This window comes from Rhinichthys klamathensis, unplaced genomic scaffold, assembly GCF_029890125.1.
Source record: "Rhinichthys klamathensis goyatoka isolate OS25496 unplaced genomic scaffold, OSU_Roscu_1.1 h1tg000150l_1, whole genome shotgun sequence".
NCBI classification, from domain to species: Eukaryota; Metazoa; Chordata; class Actinopteri; order Cypriniformes; family Leuciscidae; genus Rhinichthys; species Rhinichthys klamathensis.
This window is the reverse complement of record NW_026606685.1, coordinates 1,710,997-1,735,639: the sequence shown is the minus strand read 5'-3', so window position 1 is coordinate 1,735,639 and position 24,643 is coordinate 1,710,997. Positions and strand designations below refer to the sequence as shown.

General features: G+C 38.7%; 1 protein-coding gene across 1 annotated transcript in view; it reads left to right on the top strand.

The window, feature by feature from the left end:
• Positions 1–6,118: 6,118 nt before the first annotated feature.
• The window catches only part of LOC130090766 (potassium/sodium hyperpolarization-activated cyclic nucleotide-gated channel 1), a 104,004-nt gene continuing 85,479 nt past the window's right edge, over positions 6,119–24,643 (top strand). The window contains exons 1-2 of the mRNA XM_056258302.1: positions 6,119–6,751; positions 20,082–20,505. Of these exons, the coding sequence (XP_056114277.1) occupies positions 6,396–6,751; positions 20,082–20,505 (780 nt within the window). The 5' untranslated portion in view covers positions 6,119–6,395. The remainder of the gene's footprint in view (positions 6,752–20,081; positions 20,506–24,643) is intronic.

The window sequence follows — 24,643 nt, the reverse complement described above, 5'->3', positions numbered from 1 at the left end:
AGCCACATCGAATTAATAGCTATTATTATGGGTCTTACCTATGCACAGAGAAACAAGCGCGCAGTCATCTTTCGAGTTTTGTCTTTAAACTTGGTAGCTCTGTATAATATTTCGATGGCATGCAGGCTGTCGAAGAGAAATTCAATGGTAAAGTGGATTTATTAGTGTAGACAGAGTTAACTAAAGTTATCATGAGCATTAATGTTTGAAGCCGATGTCATAACAAATGTCAGTAGATATATTTTTAAACGAACAGTTCATAAATCCGTTAAATCTTAATAATCCTCCTAATAATGGTGTTCCTAATAATCACCTAAAGGATTATTAGGAACACCATACTAATACTGTGTTTGACCCCCTTTCGCCTTCAGAACTGCCTTAATTCTACGTGGCATTGATTCAACAAGGTGCTGAAAGCATTCTTTAGAAATGTTGGCCCATATTGATAGGATAGCATCTTGCAGTTGATGGAGATTTGTGGGATGCACATCCAGGGCACGAAGCTCCCGTTCCACCACATCCCAAAGATGCTCTATTGGGTTGAGATCTGGTGACTGTGGGGGCCATTTTAGTACAGTGAACTCATTGTCATGTTCAAGAAACCAATTTGAAATGATTCGAGCTTTGTGACATGGTGCATTATCCTGCTGGAAGTAGCCATCAGAGGATGGGTACATGGTAGCCATAAAGGGATGGACATGATCAGAAACAATGCTCAGGTAGGCCATGGCATTTAAACGATGCCCAATTGGCACTAAGGGGCCTAAAGTGTGCCAAGAAAACATCCCCCACACCATTACACCACCACCACCAGCCTGCACAGTGGTAACAAGGCATGATGGATCCATGTTCTCATTCTGTTTACGCCAAATTCTGACTCTACCATCGAGACTCATCAGACCAGGCAACATTTTTCCAGTCTTCAACTGTCCAATTTTGGTGAGCTCTTGCAAATTGTAGCCTCTTTTTCCTATTTGTAGTGGAGATGAGTGGTACCCGGTGGGGTCTTCTGCTGTTGTAGCCCATCCGCCTCAAGGTTGTGCGTGTTGTGGCTTCACAAATGCTTTGCTCCATACCTCGGTTGTATTGAGTGGTTATTTCAGTCAAAGTTGCTCTTCTATCAGCTTGAATCAGTCGGCCCATTCTCCTCTGACCTCTAGCATCAACAAGGCCTACAGGACTGCGCATACTGGATGTTTTTCCCTTTTCACACCATTCTTTGTAAACCCTAGAAATGGTAGTGCGTGAAAATCCCAGTAACTGAGCAGATTGTGAAATACTCAGACCGGCCCGTCTGGCACCAATAACCATGCCACGCTCAAAATTGCTTAAATCACCTTTCTTTCCCATTCTGACATTCAGTTTGGACTTCAGGAGATTGTCTTGACCAGGACCACACCCCTAAATGCATTGAAGCAACTGCCATGTGATTGGTTGATTAGATCATTGCATTAATGAGAAATTGAACAGGTGTTCCTAATAATCCTTTAGGTGAGTGTATGTGTCAAAAACATTGTTGCAAAGACAAATATAGTACCAATTAATTAGTTTATACAATGTTTTTGGAATCCTTTAAAAATATGTAGGCCTATTGATTAGATATGTCTAAAAAAAACACCTGCTGTAGGCCTATTAAAAGAATAGGTCACACAAAACTGAAAAATAAATATTTGGAATATGGACCACCATTATTATGTTTTCAATTTGTTTCTAATTTTGGATTTACTTTAATTGGTGGTCAGGCAGTGGGCAGGCAATTCTTGCAAAGTAAAGTAAAGTAAAGTAAAGTAAAGTAAAGTAAAGTAAAGTAAAGTAAAGTAGTAAAGTAAAGTAAAGTAAAGTAAAATAAAATCACAGTTTGGGCTTTGTGAGAAGGCAGACATGAGGGTTTGGAGAGACATGAGGGTGAATACATAATGATAAAGCTTTAATTTTGGGTGACCTATCCCTTTAAGCATATGTAGGATAAAACTGTCATTAAAACACTTTCACAGCTTTTAAACAATGTTTTTACAATGTAATTGTGCTAGCTGAGCTACTTTCTTGTAAAGGTGAGACAATGATGTCCAAAAAGGTGGTTCTCATTTATCCAATGTTTTAGATGTCAAAAAGAGACGACTGACAATAATGTGTCTTTCCTCAAGGAGCTTTTTTGTCCTAGAAGTCGAACTATCAGAGGACAACACAGAGGGAGAGAGATGTCATAAACTTTCAGAGAGCTCAACAATAATTCCCTTAATCCAGATAACAGATTCATATTCAGTGCGGTTAAGGTGAAACCGCCCTGACAAGCCCCCAAAACATTGAACGTGAACTAGCACAAGGTCGACTGGAAACTAAAACAGGAAAGTCCTCCGTTTTCTGTTCATTTTCTGCTGCTCTGACATGGCAAGACAGAATCAGAGTAATAGTACTTTATTTCCCCTGAGGCCATAATGCAGACACAACGGCCCATGATACAAGACAGATCGGAGATAGGATTACAGTTAAAGAATATGAGAGAGAAAATGTTGCTGATATTCAGAACAACAGAAAGAGCTCTATATTTGTATGGCGTAATCCCAGCCTCACCTGCTAATGCTCTGCACCATTTGAAGATGTTCCTCGTTATATTACTTATTATATTTTCAAAGTGCTTCAAACCCGATGCCAATCACAGACTTTTATCTTATTGAATTATTTTATATTTTATAATTGATCATCTGTCTTTCAAATAAAAGTGTGTGTTGTGTGGTGGTGTGTGTGTGTGTGTATGTGTATGGGTATGGGGGAAATCGCATGAGCCTTATCTAGGCTGACCACCTATGAAATGCATTGCAATGTGTGTGTATGAATGACAAAAACATTGTGTCATTTTGAAACAATGCTTTTTTTGTTGGTGGAAGTCTATAAGCGTTGTGGTATTAAAAGCATGTAATGTTTCACATCTGGATAAAATATCGAACGAGTGACTGTAAGCAAATCGACGCATGAGAACATTAGCCCCACAGGATGCTAAGCAATTCCGCTTCCCACATCTGTGCCAAATTCAGCTTTATTAATTAGCCTCAGAGCATCAAATCACATTTTCTGATATTTAAAACACACAGCACTGATTTGAAATGACCTTCGCTTGTCTCATCTGTTGCAGTTTCGTCCAGCGAGACCTTTGCACATGCCAGAGTTTGTCCCCACACACGTGACCCAACGCTTAAGCTCTGTGGTCAGTCTTTACCTTGTGTTCCAAAATTATGCAACGCATCGCCCCGAAACTAAAGTTACACAAGCATTCTGGACTGCCCCGTAAGGGAACAGTTGGTGTGCCAACTAATCCAGGCGAAACTCTGGCTGAAAGCAAAACGGAGGCAATAAAAGGAATGTCAGCTTTAATTTGGTTAACTTATATAATGACCTCACTGCCATATGTGCTATGCGGGACAGTCTTCATATGAATGATGCCCATTTGCAGGAAGTTCCCTGTACACAGATTTTCCAGCGGTGAATCATCATTTTTGTTGTAATATAGTCCACAACCATCTGTGCCCAGGAAACAAGGCTTAAGTGTTTAAATCAGTAATTTTATAAAGCATAAACCAATGCCATCAGTTTATGCTTCATAATATTACTGATTTAAAAAAGTTCTAATCAAAGAATCTGGAAAACTGTATCATGGTGTGAACAAAAATATTAAGCAGCATGACTGTTTGATTGATATAAGAAATGTTTCTTGAGCACCAAATCAGTTTATAAAAAGGAAGGATAATAAAATGATTTTTGAAGGATCATGTGACCAGTGTTGGGGTAACGCATTACAAGCAACGCAAGTTACATAATCAGATTACTTTTTTTAATTAACTAGTAAAGTAACACATTATTTTAAATGTACAACAAAATATAAATAATAACAACAAAAAATTATTAAATATGTTAAATTACACAAATATACTTTATGTATTTAATCTCACTTTTTAAAACGTTTTTGCTGCTGACCTTCAATGATCCAATTCAACCACACCAACAAGCAAAAATGACTTTAGTTAAACATCACATTTGAACTTTCTTTTCCTGGGTCCTATTTTTCTTTAGTCCAGAACGGAAGCACAGCTGAAAGGTTTGTTTGAGCATCGCACTCTATTATACAGGCATTTTCTTCAACCTGAGGCTTATTCATTTCACTTTTGGTGTGAAAGGACCTTTACATTGGCCAAAAATATAACTTTTTTGCTTTAAATAAATCAAACAAGCAAGTCTAGACCAGGTGAGAAAATGTAACGCAAAATAACATAACACAACACATCACTTTCCATAAAAAGTAACTAAGTAATGCAATTACCGGTAGTTACTTTTTAGGGAGTAACGCAATCTTTTAATGCATTACTTTTAATATAAAGGTAACTTTCCCATACACTGAATGTGACAGTGAGACTGGAGTAATAACTGATGAAAATCTGCATTGCCATTACAAGAATAGATTACATTTTAAAATGCATTAAAATATACAATTTTAAGTTGTAATAATATTTCACAATATTTCATTGTTTTTTCCTTGAATTTATGAGCAAATAAATGCAGCCTTGATTAGCATAAGAGATTCCTTACAAAAATATTTTTAAAAATCGAACTGACCTCAAACCTTTGAACGTTGTATTGTACTGTATAAAGCTTTCAAAACCTTTTCAATTGATGTGCATTGTCATATTTCCACAACTGGCACACAACTGTCCAGCATGCACAAATCACCATCATAACCACAACACAACCCTATTTTCCTCTCTAAATCACTTATCTGCAACTGGGAGCAGCTTGTAAGAATGAAATCAATTGGATGTGCTGACAATGAAAGACAAAATTCAAACACACATTTAAATATTGTGTTTTATGCATTTAATGCATTGAGGGCCATTTATTAAACGATAATGTTTGCAGGGTCCATAAAGTCGACTTTTTCACATTTCTCACAAATAGTATCAGATCACTCACAAGAAAAGCTTTATTTTGGGAAAACTATCAGTTCAGGGCCAGTGCTTCCAGTGTTATTAGAGAGCGGTTCTCTCATGGTTGAAAGAATCAGATGAAAGCAGGTTTTAAAGACCAGAAAGATTACTTAGCCATATCTCAAGCTGTTTTATTAACCTTTCTTAGGATTCAAAATGCCCCTATCTGGCAGTGGATTTAACCTGCAACCAGGTTGATAGTCTTGAATTTAAAATATAAATGTGAAATATTGCCATATAGGGCTGGCAATATAAGGTAGGTTTTTCATGTGATAAATGCGTCAACCAGTTAAGATTTGGCTATAATGTTTATACTTTGGTCACTTACATTTAATCTTTTCTGTCAGCATTAGATATATGAATATTGTTGGCTCTTGTATGACAAAACGCTTGTGATGTTCTTCATTTGTAAGGGGCTTTAGATGAAATCGAAAAGATTAAATGTAATGATTGGGTTGCCATTCCCTCTGGAATTTCCTATTGGTCTTTACAATGACTTTGAATGGCCCATCCAGTCAGAACTGTTTTATAATATACAGTATATAATATGTTATACTGTTTACAGACTTTTGTTTTTAAACTATTACACAATGTGAAGTTGGTTTTGGACTGATGCAGACTTTTGTTCAAATAATTTTGTTTTTGGATTGTGGCCATCAAGTAAAAAGAGAAAAGAGCCACATGAGATGAAGTACCATTCAGTTGTAATTGATTCACCGGATTGTAAAAAAAAAAAAAAAAAAATGAATGAATGAATAAATAAATAAATCAATTCAAAACACGAATAAGTGAATTCAAATATATATATATATATATATATATATATATATATATATATTTTTTTTTTATTAACACCTATATCAAAATACCCATAATAGAGTCTACCATTACCATAATACAAAATATATGTAGGCCTATAAATTCTTTAAAAATTATACTCGATTTTGTCATTCCATAAACCCCTATGATATGGCATATATATTTTTAGATCGTCTTAACCACAGATATGTTAGTCTTTCACAATGCAATTGTCATTTCAATCCACCTCATAATAAAACATGCCCTTCCCAAATGCTTTACATAACCCCGATTTGCATCTCCAACATCATGTTCAAATTGTATTCCTTTGGCACCCTTTCAGTCTGGAAGCATATCCGCGCAGCGCACTGCGTCCGCGACACGCTTGGAGAGAAACGGGACGCGGGCCGCGCTCAATCCCGACAGTAGATGGCAGCAGCCCAAGAAAGCTGATCCTGTCGGGTTCACCACGACTCTGCCTCTCAGTTGTGCAGCAGCACTCACACTGGAGGCAGCGGTGGTTTGAGGGACGTCCAATGAAACAGAAGAACCGCCAGCTGCTCCTTTCGACTTTTACGCGTAGCCTGTCCTCCGCACCCGGAGACAGCACGTTCTGAAACCGCAATGGAAGACAAATCCAATTCGTTTTCGAGCAACAAAGAGGAGAAAGTGGATGGGAATAATGTGTTCCAGAGGCAAGACTCGATCTTGAAGAACAGCATGGGGAGCCAGAACATGAAAGACCACGCCAACTCAGTGGGTGGCAAGGGGGACCGGGAAGAAGCCATGGTCGGTTTTGACGATATAGACGCCGCGTCCAGGCAATCTGGGTTTATGCAGCGGCAATTTGGAGCCATGATGCAGCCCGGGGTGAATAAGTTCTCCTTGCGGATGTTCGGGAGTCAGAAAGCCGTGGAGAAAGAGCAGGAGAGAGTGCAGACGGCTGGATATTGGATCATTCACCCCTATAGTGATTTTAGGTAAGGAGTGTGGAAAGTCACCTTCCCACGCACACTCAGGTCAATGTAAAATGGGCTCTGCGTGCGCCGCGCGGCGCGTTTGCAGTCATTTGCATGGCGTTTCGGGGAACCGGAACGCATGCAATGTCCTTGGCATGAGTAGGGGTGAATGTCATCTCGGTGAATAAATGGCACGGCAGTCATCATGGGACGTCTCCGACCTGCCATCATTGGGCATTCTGCTGTTGTATAAGACGTGTGCTGGTGCGCGCAGGGATTGATGCACCACTCTTTGGCATTGTAAACACATAGCTGTTAGTGTCTGCCGTGAGGAGGAACGATGGTGGCTGCGAGATCACGTCTTGTTTAAGGCATAAACACGCGGATTATTCTATTGTTTTATCTCGTGGCACTGTATGATCCCGTGTGGCTGTCACCAGGTAACAGCCCATGCCAATTTTAGCGCTGGGACAGTTGATCTAAAGCAGTTTAACGCTAATCGCGTTAGTCAGGTGAAAGGAGGGGATTTTCAAACCCAATGCCCCCCAGTCAGAAGAATGCTTCATGCACAGCACAACTTGACTAGCTTATATACCTCTAATGAGACTACTACGGGCAAATCATTTGCAATTATCACATAATTCCTGTCAAATAGCCTGTTAGGAATGGAATTATTTCACAATTTAATTTGGTTGTGCACCAATTGAAGTTGGTTAGTCCATTTGAAGGTTTAAAGTCTTCAGTTAGTATCTCACCTCAATAAATCAATAGGTATATATATATATATATATATATATATATATATATATATATATATATATATATAGTGTAAACCTACTATATGGAACCTCACCACATATGGTAAAAATATAAATAAACAATAAAAGATTTATGTTTACTGTAAAAAAAATAGTTTTTTTATTTAAAAAAATGAACCACCTTATTTATTTATGAGGAAAAAGACTTTCCCAGAATGTTTGTGCAAAAAACATCCAATTTCTGTCTTATTTTTATTGTTCACATTTGCTAAAAGGCCAAGTTTTGTTGAACTTTAAGTCATCACGTGGCTTTCAGTTGTACCACCTGACTGATAATCTGTACATTTTTACAGTAACAACCCGAATAGCTCAAATATGTTGGTATACAGTAAACATCAGTTATACAGTCAGTAAAATACTCGAAACATCATTGTCATGGTTTTACAGTAAAGTTATGACAACCAAAGCTGCCAGTATTTTTTTTACCATAATTGTATAGATAAATATTTTTACAATGTAGACCGACAGACAGACACATAGATAGATAGATAGATAGATAGATGATTGATTGATAGATAGATAGATAGATAGATAGATAGATAGATAGATAGATAGATAGATAGATAGATAGATAGATAGAAAACAATAACATGTCTGATCATTAGTTTTAACTTCCCATCTGTCCGTAACGCTCTCCATGGTGCTGAAAACAGCTCCATGCTCTCCATGAATGCGGAAAACTTTATCCCTTACAGGGTCATTAGCTCGACTCCCACCTGCCTCACTGTTTTATTTATTCCATATGCTTGATGTACTTTGCTTTGGCATATCATGTGTAACGTGTAAGAACATAACAACTCAGAAGTTGCACTCCCAAGGCACTATAACGACAAAAAGCAGGGTCACTCCTAATATGCAGTTCATTTTCAAGTCAACATTATATAAGTCTTAACATCCAGAATAAAATATTATTATAATGATTATAATAGCCAGTATGCATATTACTTACAATATCATAATTAAGTAAACAGGGATGAATTTTAAATCATAACCTCAGTTTGAGCAAATGCCATGTCTGTAACAAGAAAACTAGGCTTTTTATTAAGGAATTCTCAAGGTGTTTGTTTCTTTATTTTTTCTTTATCTAAACAAATGTTTCAAACAAATCATGTTTTCAATATCACTTTTTACATCTTGTTAGTCTTTTGTAACACCCCTTTAACTGACAAAAGTGATGACATCATCCTCCAGTAAGTGACGTACTTGGTTTGTCTTACTCTAAAACATTTAATCCTGTTTAATAAAAGAACAGAAATTGCTCAAAAGAATGATAATTTGTATATGTCCTAATAAATTGCAAGTTTTTCATGTTAGGAGAAGACATGGCAAAATGGCGATATCCACTCACTAGTGCTTCTCCAGTAAGTCTGTTGTACCCTAGAAATATGGAATAATTTAAGTTACAACACAAAATCACTTTTTTTTAAGGTACAGAGGTTACAACAGGAATGAGCCATATCTACTGGAAGTAAATTTCCACTCCTACTTCTACTTGGCATTTAGCTGATGTTTTTATGCAATGCGACTCTCAGTGCACTTATTACAGGAATCAACTCATGTCCCGCTCAAGAGCACAATGGGGATAGTTCACGGATTTAATCCCACAACCTTTCAGGTCTTTAACCACTAGGGCCCTGGGTTATGCCACCCCTGAAACAGATCAGAATAGTTTGTGTAAAGCCCTCCAACATCAGAGCAGGGAGGAGAGAAGGTGAGATCGGATTAGATGTCCAACACACACTGAATGAGATTAACATCGCTCTGAACCCTGTGATGTAACGTGATTGACCTTTCTGCCATAATGTACAAAGGACGCGGCTGCTTAGCAATCATATGCTTGCTGCAAGATATTCTTATTGAGGAGCTTTTTTTTTATGTAAAAATACAGATTTACATATTTTGTATATATATAAGTTAATTCTCCAACAAAAATTGGATCTGTGGCACTTTTAAAACGTTGATCTATTTGATGGGGCACAGCAACACTAGCTCAACCAATGGAGTGATTTTGGGGGTGGGACTAACTGTTCGACTGACCAATGGCAGACAGAGGGAGTTTCAAATTACACACTTCAGCTTCAAAGACTTTTTTGATCAATCAGAAACCTTTAAATTGACATTTCTGCATAAAACTTACTGTACATACAGATGGTTTGAAGACATTATTTTAAAAAAAGCAAACAGTTGTGTTATTGCTAACTAAAACTTTTTAAAACATTCCTGTCACGTCAACTCTCAAAGTGTTTGGCATGGTAATGGATATGACAGTGTTGATATGTTTGGTTTGATATGACTTGCTACAAGCTGCTGTTGTACAACATAGCATACATGAATTACCTGAAGCAGATCTATGCAGGTGGAGCTGGGGAAGGTGGAGGGTTTCTGAAAGCACGCTGTAACTGCTATAGCAAATGCTGACAGAGTATTTGAAGATTGAGCAGCGAGCTCATTGGCTACTGATACAGCATGAACCAATCAGCTGTGCCCTATAGAGAATGATGTGATTACAAACAGGTTGAGTTAATGACCTAGTCCTATTATTAGCTTGCGCCATCTAGAGTTTCATGACAGAACTTTGTATTTTTGCTAACTGAAATGAAGCTGAAATACACTAAAATATAAGTATTTTGTCATTCACAGACAAAGCAATAAGAAATCGGTTTCTTACTATTTGTGCTCCAACACAGTTGACTGCTTTATCTTTTTCAACAAAAGATTATTTGCGAACTCTCCATTACAGTGTGCCTAATTTACAAAACAATTTGCTGTCAAAAGCTCCGAACAAACATATAATCCTCAGACACAATCCAGGACGCCATTAAAAAAAACAATCACTTGTTGCTGACGCTGGTATCCTTCTGAAGTCTTTACAGAGACTCAAACGAGCTGTTTAAACTGGATGTGTCAAAGAGAAAATTCCTTTATGCTTCTATTTACTCCTCCATTTGTCCTCTTGTCGGCAAATTCAAGCATGTGGAGTAAAGTGGAAACACATCTGTATACTGTATCCAGTTTAGACAGCATCAATGATTATAATGGGTTTTTTTTGTTTGCTTTTGACGTGACGTTCATATTATCCAGTGTAGCCAAGTGTCATCCATTAAGCAACTGAATGCCAGTGGGCGGGGCCTATAGTGCGATGATGTAAAACTATTGATTGCTCTTGCTCTGGAGGCAGGCATATGCAAATGAATTTGCCCGTGTGATATCACAAGCTATAGGCTGAGGAGGACATTTTAAGCTATAAAACTCGCAGGATGTTTTAATGGTACAAAGACCTGTTATATAAAGAACAAGGCAAATTTGATTTCTCATGTCATGACCCCTTTAAAAGTTGAACTTATTTTAGCTTGAGCGCCATGTTTTTAGAATGCCGCGTCACGTGCAAGACGCTGCAAAAGACACGAGACGTGAGCGCAACGGTTAACGGCGTCCATCTTGCGCGTTTAGTGCAGTGGAATGGAAAAACGTGTTGTGTGAATAGTCCTTTAGATGGCCATGCTTCAGTTCTGCAGGTGGTACGCACGATATTGAGCCTTTGATCGCACTTGCCAAATAGGCTTTACATCAAAGAAAGAACCATAAAAGGAGAAAACAGGTGAGAAAGAGAAAACGAGATATGGAGAAGGAGATGGTGGACAGAAAGCAAATAGGAGGATGACTGTCGTTATTGCTTTTAATGGACGAAAGCCTGAACCGTGCGATACTGGCTACATTTGGCAGGCTTCGGTATTGTCTGCTCATTTACAATGGCTTTCCTTTCTCACCCACACAGGGAACTGCTCTTTTGTATGCTTTTTTTTTCAGTTAATGTTGTGAAATTTGGAAATTATTTCCTAATTTTCTTGCAATAACATCACAGCTGTGAGCTGAAAATGTTGGAACCAGAAACATCACATGAGTGACAACAGCATTCACATGTGCTGTTTTGGTTCTGAAGCATCAGGGAAACTCAATATCCCAGTGTGGTTCTTTAAAGATTAATAGGAGGTTAAGATTCATTAGTCATTGTTTTCAGAAAGGGCTCATGCTTGACTTGATGTGGACCGAGCCCTTTTGTCATCGGCTTTTGTCACGCGTGACGCGAGTCGTGTGTTTCTTTTATCGGTCCTCCATATTGCATGTCATCTACCTCTTGCTTTCCCTGTTTGACCAGCCTATTGCTGTGCACACAATTCTTCACAGGGGGGAGGAAAATCTATGGAAGATTTCCAAACGTGACTGACGTCACCTTTCCAGAATTCCTTCACCTTTTCGAGTGACTTTTTTTTTATTATTATTTTTTTATGGCAGGATTTATCAGGTAACAGAGGAGCCTGGGTCAAATCTCTGTCTTATAAATTAATCACACAGGTTGTGGAAAAGCAGGATTTGTATGTGAGCAGATTCCTTCTCCCTATCAAACGGCCTCTGATTTCTAAACCCAGATTAACCTCTATTTTTAGGGGCATGCAAGTTTGTCTTGCATTATTGATGATTTTTGCTGTTGCTTTTTGGAGGCTTGTCTCAAAGACGTGTCCCAAAGTCTAATGAAGGTCTTTGTGGCTGCGCCTCTCACTTTTTTTTTCAAATTGGTGCCCCTTGGTAATCTTGAAATAGCCAGAGTCTGTTTTACTTCTCAGATGCAATGCTAAAAAATGCCCAATTTATGAATGCAGTGTATCTGCAGAGCTCTGCAAACAGGCCATAGCAGGTTAAGAGCAATCTGTCTCTCATGTCCACCCCTAAAAAATAACAATATATATATTAAAAATATGAAAATAGTCACTATTTACTCACCCTCATGTTGTTCCAAACCTGTATGACTTTTCTTTTCTTCTTCTACATCTTGTACTTTATAACATGTCCTCTGAAATTCCCTTTTTTCATGCAACATATAAAGCTATATATATATATATATATATATATATTATATATGTATATATGTATTATACACTCACCGGCCACTTTATTAGGTACCCCATGCTAGTAACGGGTTGGACCCCCTTTTGCCTTCAGAACTGCCTCAATTCTTCGTGGCATAGATTCAACAAGGTGCTGGAAGCATTCCTCAGGGAGTTTGGTCCATATTGACATGATGGCATCACACAGTTGCCGCAGATTTGTCGGCTGCACATCCATGATGCGAATCTCCCGTTCCACCACATCCCAAAGATGCTCTATTGGGTTGAGATCTGGTGACTGTGGAGGCCATTTTAGTACAGTGAACTCATTGTCATGTTCAAGAAACCAATTTGAAATGATTAGAGCTTTGTGACATGGTGGAAGTAGCCATCAGAGGATGGGTACATGGTGGCCATAAAGGGATGGACATGGTCAGAAACAATGCTCAGGTAGGCCGTGGCATTTAAACGATGCCCAATTGGCACTAAGGGGCCTAAAGTGTGCCAGGAAAACATCCCCCACACCATTACACCACCACCACCAGCCTGCACAGTGGTAACAAGGCATGATGGTTCCATGTTCTCATTCTGTTTACGCCAAATTCTGACTCTAACATCTGAATGTCTCAACAGAAATCGAGACTCATCAGACCAGGCAACATTTTTCCAGTCTTCAACTGTTCAATTTTGGTGAGCTCTTGCAAATTGTAGCCTCTTTTTCCTATTTGTAGTGGAGATGAGTGGTACCCGGTGGAGTCTTCTGCTGTTATAGCCCATCCGCCTCAAGGTTGTGCGTGTTGTGGCTTCACAAATGCTTTGCTGCATACCTCGGTTGTAACGAGTGGTTATTTCAGTCACTGTTGCCCTTCTATCAGCTCGAACCAGTCTGGCCATTCTCCTCTGACCTCTGGCATCAACAAGGCATTTCCGCCCACAGAACTGCCGCTCACTGGATGTTTTTTTCTTTTTCGGACCATTCTCTGTAAACCCTAGAGATGGTTGTGCGTGAAAATCCCAGTAGATTAGCAGTTTCTGAAATACTCAGACAAGCCCTTCTGGCACCAACAATCATGCCACGTTCAAAGTCACTCAAATCAACTTTCTTCCCCATACTGATGCTCGGTTTGAACTGCCTGAGATTGTCTTGACCATGTCTACATGCCTAAATGCACTGAGTTGCCGCCATGTGATTGGCTGCTTAGAAATTAAGTGTTAACGAGCAGTTGGACAGGTGTACCTAATAAAGTGGCCGGTGAGTGTATGTATATATACACTCACCTAAAGGATTATTAGGAACACCATACTAATACTGTGTTTGACCCCCTTTCGCCTTCAGAACTGCCTTAATTCTACGTGGCATTGATTCAACAAGGTGCTGAAAGCATTCTTTAGAAATGTTGGCCCATATTGATAGGATAGCATCTTGCAGTTGATGGAGATTTGTGGGATGCACATCCAGGGCACGAAGCTCCCGTTCCACCACATCCCAAAGATGCTCTATTGGGTTGAGATCTGGTGACTGTGGGGGCCATTTTAGTACAGTGAACTCATTGTCATGTTCAAGAAACCAATTTGAAATGATTCGAGCTTTGTGACATGGTGCATTATCCTGCTGGAAGTAGCCATCAGAGGATGTGTACATGGTGGCCATAAAGGGATGGACATGGTCAGAAACAATGCTCAGGTAGGCCGTGGCATTTAAACGATGCCCAATTGGCACTAAGGGGCCTAAGGTGTGCCAAGAAAACATCCCCCACACCATTACACCACCACCACCAGCCTGCACAGTGGTAACAAGGCATGATGGATCCATGTTCTCATTCCGTTTACACCAAATTCTGACTCTACCATCTGAATGTCTCAACAGAAACCGAGACTCATCAGACCAGGCAACATTTTTCCAGTGTTCAACTGTCCAATTTTGGTGAGCTCTTGCAAATTGTAGCCTCTTTTTCCTATTTGTAGTGGAGATGAGTGGTACCCGGTGGGGTCTTCTGCTGTTGTAGCCCATCCGCCTCAAGGTTGTGCGTGTTGTGGCTTCACAAATGCTTTGCTGCATACCTCGGTTGTAACGAGTGGTTATTTCAGTCAAAGTTGCTCTTCTATCAGCTTGAATCAGTCGGCCCATTCTCCTCTGACCTCTAGCATCAACAAGGCATTTTCGCCCACATCTGCCGCATACTGGATGTTTTTCCCTTTTCACACCATTCTTTGTAAACCCTAGAAATGGTTGTGCGTGAAAATCCCAGTAACTGAGCAGATTGTGAAATACTCAGACCGGCCCGTCTGGCACCAATAACCATGCCACGCTCAAAATTGCTTAAATCACCTTTCTTTCCCATTCTGACATTCAGTTTGGAGTTCAGGAGATTGTCTTGACCAGGAGCACACCCCTAAATGTATTGAAGCAACTGCCATGTGATTGGTTGATTAGATAATTGCATTAATGAGAAATTGAACAGGTGTTCCTAATAATCCTTTAGGTGAGTGTATATATAATATGTATATTTATATATATTTATTTTATATATACAGTAGTATTATAATATATATATGTATATACTGTATATATATATATATTATATTATATCGATACATATATATATAATGCAAAAATTATACATATGTAATTTTTGCATTGTATGTGTATGATATAAGCAGCGATGAATGATTCATGAGCGAATCATTTACTTGAGTCAAATCTTTTCAATGGTTGATTCAGATAATAAAACCAGTTTGAGTGATTCATTGATGATTCCGAATTTCCCACTGATTCGGTTCTTGAGTTCAACTCAGTGACTCAATGATGCAGTTGTGCCGGTCAGCAGTTCACTGCAGAGGAAGATTATCAGTGAAAAACACCTTAATTCTCGCACAAAGCTATAACTTCAGAATACTTGGAATCTAGTGCGCAAGTTAAGAGCTTGACAGCCTCATTCACATTCATTATATGAAGGGTTCTGGAATGACCTGAGAATTAATACATGACAGAATTTTCTACTTTTGTATACATTATTTCTTTAAAGAACCACATTTCACACTGGGGTAAAGTTGCAGCAGCTGTAGAGAGATAGAAAAGCGCATTTGAGCATATACAACCGTTGTGTGGAGGTCACGTCCTCTATGCTTGTCTTTAGTATTCACCAGTAGGACAGATGGTCACATGGCAACCATCCCACCTCTGACAATGCAGCCTGTCTGTCAGTCGGTTGTCAAGGCTACAGTTACAAAAGCGAAACGGCTTATCAAAACCCTCTCAATACGAGTACTCGATATACCTCTGCATATAATCCACATAAATTTCATCCACAATCCTGGCTATACTGCAACCAACAGCATAAGCAATATCAAAAATACATTCTTTCACCTATTTAGAGCTCCCAAAAATAAAAATAACCTAAGTGGATATTATTAACCAAAGATGCCTGTTTGGACCGAAACACAGACAATTATTTGATACAGGATCGGTAGATATTTATAAAGCAAGGCCGAGAGCTTTTCTCATTCGCTCAGCTCCATTACAGCCAAGTGCGTCGGCCACATCGGAGGCACCAGCCAGGGGTTTTTAGCATGAGATAGGATTCTTGAAAGCATCTATTTTAGTTCATGGATGTATGCCGTTATCAGCGGCCAGGACATTTTGTGTGGTTCTCTAGGCCAGCCCGGCGCCCGTCAAAATACGTCTGGCTTTGGTCTTTACAAGACACAGTAGCTACATTAATGCAATTACAGCATGTGTGTGTGTATACGCTGACCTCGGAACATCGCAGCATTGCAAAAAATCTCTGCAACACTTTACTTAAAGCCTTTAAGTATAAAGCATTATATTATATATTTATAATTAGTGCTGGGCAAAGATTAATCACGTTTAATCGCATCCAAAATAAATGTTTGTGTTTACATATTATATGTGTGTGTACTGTGTATAATTATTTTGTATATATAAATACACACATATGCATGTATAGTATATATTTAAGAAATATTTGCATGTACATACTGTTTAATATATTTATACATAATTTATAAATATTTGATATATAAATAACACATTTTTCTTAAATATATACATGCATATGTGTGTATTTATATATACAAAATAATTATACACAGTACACACACATATAATATGTAAACACAAACCTTTATTTTGGATGCGATTAAACACGATTAATCGTTGCCCAGCACTAATTATAATCATCTGAAAGTTACATCTGAAATTGGTTGTTTGTCGTATTTTAATGCATTATACTTTCTAAAGGTGTATACCTTTATGGTTGCAATTATTCATGAGACCACATATAATGCATTATAAGGAGCATTTACAAGGCAGAAGTGATGCATTAAAAATACTTTTATAATGCATTATAAATAAAGGCTTTAAGTAAAGTGTTACCAAAACCTCTTCTATTGTCTGCTGGACTGCGATCAGAGTGTGTTCAGAGAGCTGACTCATGTCTGCTCGCGGCAGACAATACAAACGGGCTATTTTTCACTTTGTGCTGAGGAAGATTTCTTCACATTAGGTGGCACGAGTAATACCGCCAACATAGCAATGTTTGCTAATTACTTCACTTGTGTTTGGTTTGGCTTGTTGTCAAACATTAGATTTGCACTTTCGAACAACAATGGAAGTCTTTAACCTGTGTTAAATAGACATCTAAGCACAACTTTCATTTATCGACTGGAATTTTTAATGTGCATTGCAGAGTCTGTAGCCATTTCAGGGACATGTCTGGTGTGCCAAGGCAGACAAACGCTGCAAGACATGAAAATGGAGGCTGACTGATGTTTCGTTATTTATCAGAAGCATCTTCTTGACCAGATATCAAACAGCCCGGGAGAGGGTCCTGTCAGGGTGATTATGACAGCATTATCAGTAAGAGGGAATTTGCATCAAGGATGATGATTCAATTGAATGAATAAATATAAATAAACTAAATAAGAATTTTTTTTTTTAAACTGAAAATTAATCTCAGAATAAATATGCTTACTTGTAATCAATTAAATTGGCAGTCAGTCCAAATGCTGTTGTTTTGTCCTTCAATTCTTTGCATGCCTATTTAACACAGGGTGTCTTGTTAGTTTTTACATAACATTGAAGGTTTGAAATCATAATGCGATTTTTCTCGCTGTACGAGCTGTGTGCTTCATCTTCTGCCAAGCAACTGAAAATCTCTCGCATGAGTTTAATGCTCTGGTGAATGGAGAGAATGAAGGAAATTGCAAGAATATTACGAATGACATTTTATAAGAAATCTTTCTATTCAATATGTACTGTAAACCTTTACATTATTTTTGAAAAGGGTTCTTCAATGGCCAATGCTGATAATTGATAATGCCAGTATATTTGCATTTCGGATGTCCATACACTGCTGTTTTTAAATGTTTTCAATTGAAGTCTCTTATGATTAAAGTTGGGTTTATTTGAAAAATACAGTACTATTGTGAAATAATATTACAATTAAAAAACAACAACTGTGCTCTATTTTAATATATTTTAAAATGTATTCCTGTGATGACAAAGCTGAATTTTCTGAATTTATGGTCACTATTTTTTATCAAATTATTGCTCCATCGACAAATAAAAGTAGCAGTTTCTTTAAAAAATAAAATAAAAATCGAATCAATGTGTGTGTGTGTGGCCATGTGGGGAAATGTTTTGGTCTCCATGAGGAAAACAGCTTATAAATCTTATAAAACAGAAAGTTACAAATGTTTTTTGAAAATGTAAAAAGGCAGAAAGTTTTCTATGATGGGTTGGTTTAGGGTCAGGGTTAGTGTTAGGAGTTAGAATATACAGTTTGTACAGTATAAAAATCATTATGTCTATGGAAAGTCCCCATAAAACATCCGTGTGTGTGTGTGTGTGTGTGTGTGTGTCTGAGAGAGAGAGAGCTTTACAGTATAGCAGCTGTATAAAATAAACAATTTTATTTTTTAAATTATGAAAACAATTTGTGCATTACCCATATTCAAAGGTCTGAGACTTTTAGATCAAAAGTAAGATTTCATGGTTCTTGCCAATAATCTCAAAATGGCTAAATATCAGCCAATTTTGCCTAACCAAAATATCAGTCTGCTGGATTAAACACCTTATGGAACAATCATTGAACTATCCAAATGTGCACTTGATCAAGACATCTAACCTCAGGTTTCTCCAAGGTGATTGTCCCTGTAAGAAGTGCGTTAAAGAACTAGTCAGCTAGGGCATTGGTTTCAGCTAGCTAGTTAGCAATACACATTAATAAAGTGCACATGGAATAATTGCTGGGCCCAGCAGGCAGTGGGTGGTATTGCATCAACAAACTCCTTTAAAACTGCCCCCGCGATTCCATTCACTCCTATGGTGGCTCCATTCACATGTTTTCAAAACACAGGCTAATTCCTGAGGGTGCATGTGCTGCTGGCTCAGCAATTACACCCTGTACCTTTAATTAGCTTACTGCGTATTGTACAAGCAAAGCAGAATCTCACACACAGACGGTTGTAAACACACAACACTCACATAAGAAAGGGAAACCCTCTCATGTTACAATATCCCTCTTACATTTTCGGTCCTGTGGCTCTTTGCCTCCTCATCCAGAGAGCAAAGCGCAAGCCGTGCTGCGCTGTCACAGGGCGGCAATCCAGCAGGAAGTGTTGGCGGTGATATCAAAAGCGACAGGGAAATGAGCTGTAGTGCATCGAGTGCGGACTGCAGGCTGAAGGAAGTCTGTTAGACAGAACCCACAGAAACATCACAAATATCCGAGGGCCGTCGGGATGAGGGCATTCCAGCGGAAAAGAGCAGGAATTTAATCTGGCTAGTCCTGCTACATCATCTTCTTGCTGAAAAGGGCCAGCGTTTTTCTGCTATTGGGAATAGAGTCAGGATGGGAGGGAATGTGCAAGTGCTTTTGAAGGGGTTGTAAAGTCAATTCATGGGTAAAGCTTTGATAGATCAGGTAATGGAAATGGTTAAGCCATACGTTTGACTAAAAATTCAGTCATACCTGCTGAAGAAAACAGCAAATGTTGTGTTTTTGATGCTCATCTTCAGAATGGGATGCTGATGTATCCAAATCAGGAAATCAGCTGGAGGGTTGTTGCGCCATTGAGAACTGAAAAGAGAATGCCTTTTAAAATCCAGTTTGAATTGAGGTAGCAAAAATAATGTAGAAGTGCAATTTGATTTTGATTGTATAGGCAAAGTTCATAAAGAAAACAAATCATGTAAAACGCTTAAAGTGTGACGATTTATAGGCCTTATCGATATTTTGATATGCCAGCAAACGTTTTGGTGGTCTGTAAGATTTTTGTAAAAAAAAAATCCTCACTGACCCCAAGCTTTTGAATGGTAGTGTATATGTGTGTCTCATCATATTTAATACATTTCTTTTTGTGGAACAGGGTAGAAAACACCTAATTTCCCAGAATGCATTTTACAGTGTTGAATTGCAGTTCAGTAAATTCTTCTTACTGTCATTCTGATTCATATTCAACTTCCTATGGGGTGTGGCCAAATCAACTCAAATTCACATTCATGAATTGAAAGGGAATCAATTGTTCAATTCTGAATGTTGCACAACCCTGCTAAGCTGGGGAGAGAAGGCGGTTTTGCCTTCAACTGGTCCCACATTAACACGTCTCTTTTTATCTCCCCCGCAGGTTCTACTGGGACTTGATAATGCTCATCATGATGATGGGGAATCTAATTATCATTCCTGTGGGAATTACCTTCTTTTCCGAGCAAACCACCACCACCTGGCTCGTGTTCAACGTGGCCTCGGACACCATCTTCCTGGTGGACCTGGTCATGAACTTCCGAACGGGAATTGTGAACGAGGAGAGCTCGGAGATCATCCTGGACCCAAAGGTCATTAAGATGAACTACCTGAAGAGTTGGTTCGTGGTAGACTTCCTGTCCTCCATCCCGGTGGATTATATCTTTCTAATAGTGGAGAAAGGCTTCGATTCAGAGGTCTACAAGACTGCCCGAGCGCTGCGTATCGTACGCTTCACCAAAATCCTCAGCTTGCTCCGTCTTCTCAGGCTTTCGCGCCTCATCAGATACATCCACCAGTGGGAGGAGGTGAGGGGACAGTGTGTGTATGAGTGTGTGTGTGTGTGTGTGTGTGTGTGTATGAACGAACTATGATGCAGATGGCCTTTAGTAACACGTCTTGGATTTGTTAGCTTCCAGTATGAACAAGAAGAGATGTGAGTTGACGTTGTGCACATTTAAGAGTGTTAAGCAATCGACCCAAGGTGCTTTGAGCTCAGATGTTGTTCTTCAGCATGAGACCTCTGACACGAGAGAGAGACTTATTTGGGGGGTTAAGGTAATCATATCTGCTGCTTAGCCCACCTCAAGAGCCGCGCAAAACTATTAACTGCCTCAGTATTCATGCTAGAGGACTTCACTCCCACCACTGTCTGAGACACCCCAAGCTAAAATACAAAGCATTAATCTTTACATGACGCATGCGGTTTGCAAGCCCTCCCCAAACGGACCTGTTTCACAAGAGCGTTGTTTCACTTTAAGGTCAATTCTGTCCGAAAAAACACTGCATGTTTCTGCTTCCCACCTGCTATTATCCCTAGCCAATTGTACAGTAAATTACAGCTTATGTTATGAAAGTTAACGCAACTCAGACAACCATTTTTTTTGCCATTGAAGATGTGTTGCATGATAAAAAAGATTGAAACCATCAGATATGGTTAGTTTCTAGGAGGTTTGGTAGCTACTAAGAAGAAGAAAGAGATCTCTCTTTGTTTTGGTTCCCTGCGTGTTATTAAACTCTTAAAGCCGGTTCATCTTCCTCTTCAGCTGGCAGACGCCCAAGCCAGGACAAGTAGAGAGCAGAGTCGACGCTTTCTGATCTTACCTAATTGAAATACAGATGTACCCTCTCAGGAAGAGTAAAACAAACAGTAATCACGGTTGATTCATTACTATTGTGTTCTGCTGCCCATCTACCGTCGTATTAGCCAAGACAGGAACTCCATTAACATTCTGCAGGCAGAATGCTCTACAGACAAAGTAGAAGAACATCCAGTGTTAAAAACAGTGCCAAAAACACCCAGTGCTAAAAACATGGCCTTAAACTCACCATCATGAAGGTTGTTGTGTGGGATGCCCAAATTGGCGCTATGCGGTGGTTGTTAGCTTGTTGCTAGGCAGTTTCTAGCATGTTTTGGATAGGCTACTTCAGTGTTAGTCTATTGGATTTATCCAACCCAGGCACATTGGGGAACTGCAACATTTTATTACATTGATTCTTGCACGTTTTGCGACACTTTCAAAGTAAAATGTAGGGTATAAGTAGCGCTAAAAGCGTGTTCAGATTAATGCAAATCTGGCTATGTTTTATTATTTTGCCTGTTGTATGTTTTGTGGGAGTTCGGAAATGAAATGTCCGATTAGTGGCGCTAAAGGCAAACACTGTCATGTTTGAAAATAATGCACCATCTACAGTACAGTAAACTCTACCCTGAAAATGTTAGCAAAAGCAAACAGGAGACAAAAACACTAAAGCTAATTGGCTGAAGCAGCCATGCTAGTTTACAAATCATGTAACGGTGTTAGTTTACAAATCATCCACTGTTTTGAGGTGATAATATAATATATTGTTAGAAACGGCACAAAAATATTTCTTTATTTGATCAATAATCTGCCCCTTTTAATCATAATTTATGTGACAAGGAAGGTGTTTTACTGCCTCTAGTGTTCAGCTGGAAACTGCAGTGAATTGTTTGTATACTGTAGGCACGTTTTCGGAGTTTTGCACAAATGTAGGTAGAGGCATGTTGTTTGTTTGTTTGTTTTATTGTTCACCAGGCAAAAAATGGTGTCAGATTGCTTAGAACCTTAATAGCACACCTCTCCTCAAACAGCCAATTTGAAATATCATTGTATGTCTAAACGCTAACAATCTGCACCACAGTTTAATACTTAGGGTTAAGCATGTGTTTGGACCTCTAACTTCTGAAATTACATTTTAAAGTAGCAATCCAGAACCACAGGCTAAACCTGGCCAGAGGCTTTACCAAGCACTTATTTACGGCATCCCTGGAAGCGTCCACATTATACACACAATTTCCCCTCTCTCGTGCTGCTCTGATGCATTCTGGGAAATGACTATCAGCCCTGTCTCACTCTCTCTTTCTTTCTGACCTCTCACTGCCATGCTGTTTCATTATTGCGGCAAAAACAAGTTGCTACTTGCATATTTATATCTACTGTATATATATTGCACATCACATGCATTATTGCATAGTATTTCCGCAGTAAGACAGACATAAACCTCCCCCACCCTCTTCCATTCCCTTCTCAGAGAGATGTTTTGATTGTTTGGGAGGAGTGAGTGTTTATTCCCGACCTCAGGTTGCTCTTCTGGCACATGCTGCGAATCCGGGGTTCGCTATCTCTGTCTCAATCCTGTCGTGAGCAGGTCTGTGCGCTATACAACACCGTAGACGCCATGTTGAATAAAGTCACGCTACCCTGATCCGCTCAAACAGAGCTGTGACGTGAGTTAGCGCGTGGATCACGATGCTGCAGTGTGAGATGGTGCAGAGTCTAAATGGGCTTTAATGAAACCTGGAGTGTGAATCAAGAGGCCGACGCAGAGCAGACGTGATGTTCGGTAGAGCCTGAAAGGTTTACAGAAAACGTCGATTATATCAGGTTGCTCATGCACAAGCAATCTTGCAAATGCAATCTCTCTTATGCATATATGCACTTGTCTCTGCATATCTCCTGTTTCTGTTTTGCCTCCCTCTCTATCTCCTTTTAAATTTCTTACCCACTCCATTTTCTTCCTATTATCTAGCATTGTTTCTTTATGTTTTCTCTCAACCCTGCAGTATAACACTGTCTTTCCCTTTTAATTCCTGTCTTTCACTTCCCCTGTGTCTGTTTTTGTCTTTCTCTCCCTGTTTCCTCTAATGAGACACCTGGGGGAGGGGGGGACCTCCACATACAGTACATCCTATGGAGATGGTTTACCTTATTATTTCTGTGTAAATCTATCCATGCTTAATTGTTGCTTTGAATTGAATGGGGAAATTAACATAATGCTTTAAGTACAAGATAATGTTTCCTGAATAACGTCTAATTGACCAGAATTCCTTACATTCCTTGCTACAGTATTATTTTCCATGGTTTCTGACACGCAGAACCTGATTTCACCAAGTGCAACATGTTCCTGGATCAACATCTTTGTTCATCCTGGAACAACATTTCAATCAACCAATCAGATTTGAGGGACAAGTTTACGGTTTATGTAAAGTTTAGGCTTACAACCAGGGTTAGGTGCTTCTACATCAGTGTTATTCACCCATCGTTTCCTTCTGATTTTAGCGATAACGTATAGGGTTAGGTTTAGGGGTAGGGATAGGGATAGGGATAGGGATAGGGTTACATTTTCGAACAGGAATGTTGTGTTTGCGTCTAACTCTGCAAAATCCGGATGTGCTTCTAACACTGCAAGAACGGTAGGTTATTATAGCACAGCTAGGTTCATACACTACATGGATCTTTATATTTTGATTCATAATAGATAGATGTAGAACAATATAGTAGATATAGCAATATATGTGCCAGGCCACATATTTTGAGAATATCACATCACATTTTAATATTTTAGTAAATACACTACCGTTCAAAGGTAAGAAAGAAGTCTCTTCTGCTCACCAAGGCTGCAATTATTTGATAAAAAAAAGAGTAAAAACAGTAATATTGTGAAATATTATTACAAATTAAAATAACTGTTTTCTATTGGAATATGTTTTAAAATATACTTTATTCCTGTGATGCAAAGATGAATTTTCAGCATCATTACTCCAATCTTCAGTGTCACATGATCCTTCAGAAATCATTCTAATTTGCTGATTTGCTGCTCAAGAAACATTTCTTATTATTATCAGTTGAAAACAGTTGCTAAATATTTTTATTTGAAACTTTGAATTTGAATTTATTTATTTTAATATGTTATTACATTATAAATATCTTTACTGTCAGTCCATTTAATAAACAAATTTAATTGAATATGAATTTATTTAAAAAAATAAATCTTAATGCCCCCAAACGGTAGTGTATTGTTTAAATTAGGTTTGTGTGTGTGTGTAAGAGTTATTTGTATAAATTGCATCACTCGTGCAAGAGTGCTTTCCCACCCAAATATCATCACAGATGTGATTCTGCTGTAGGTAGGCCTAATCACAAT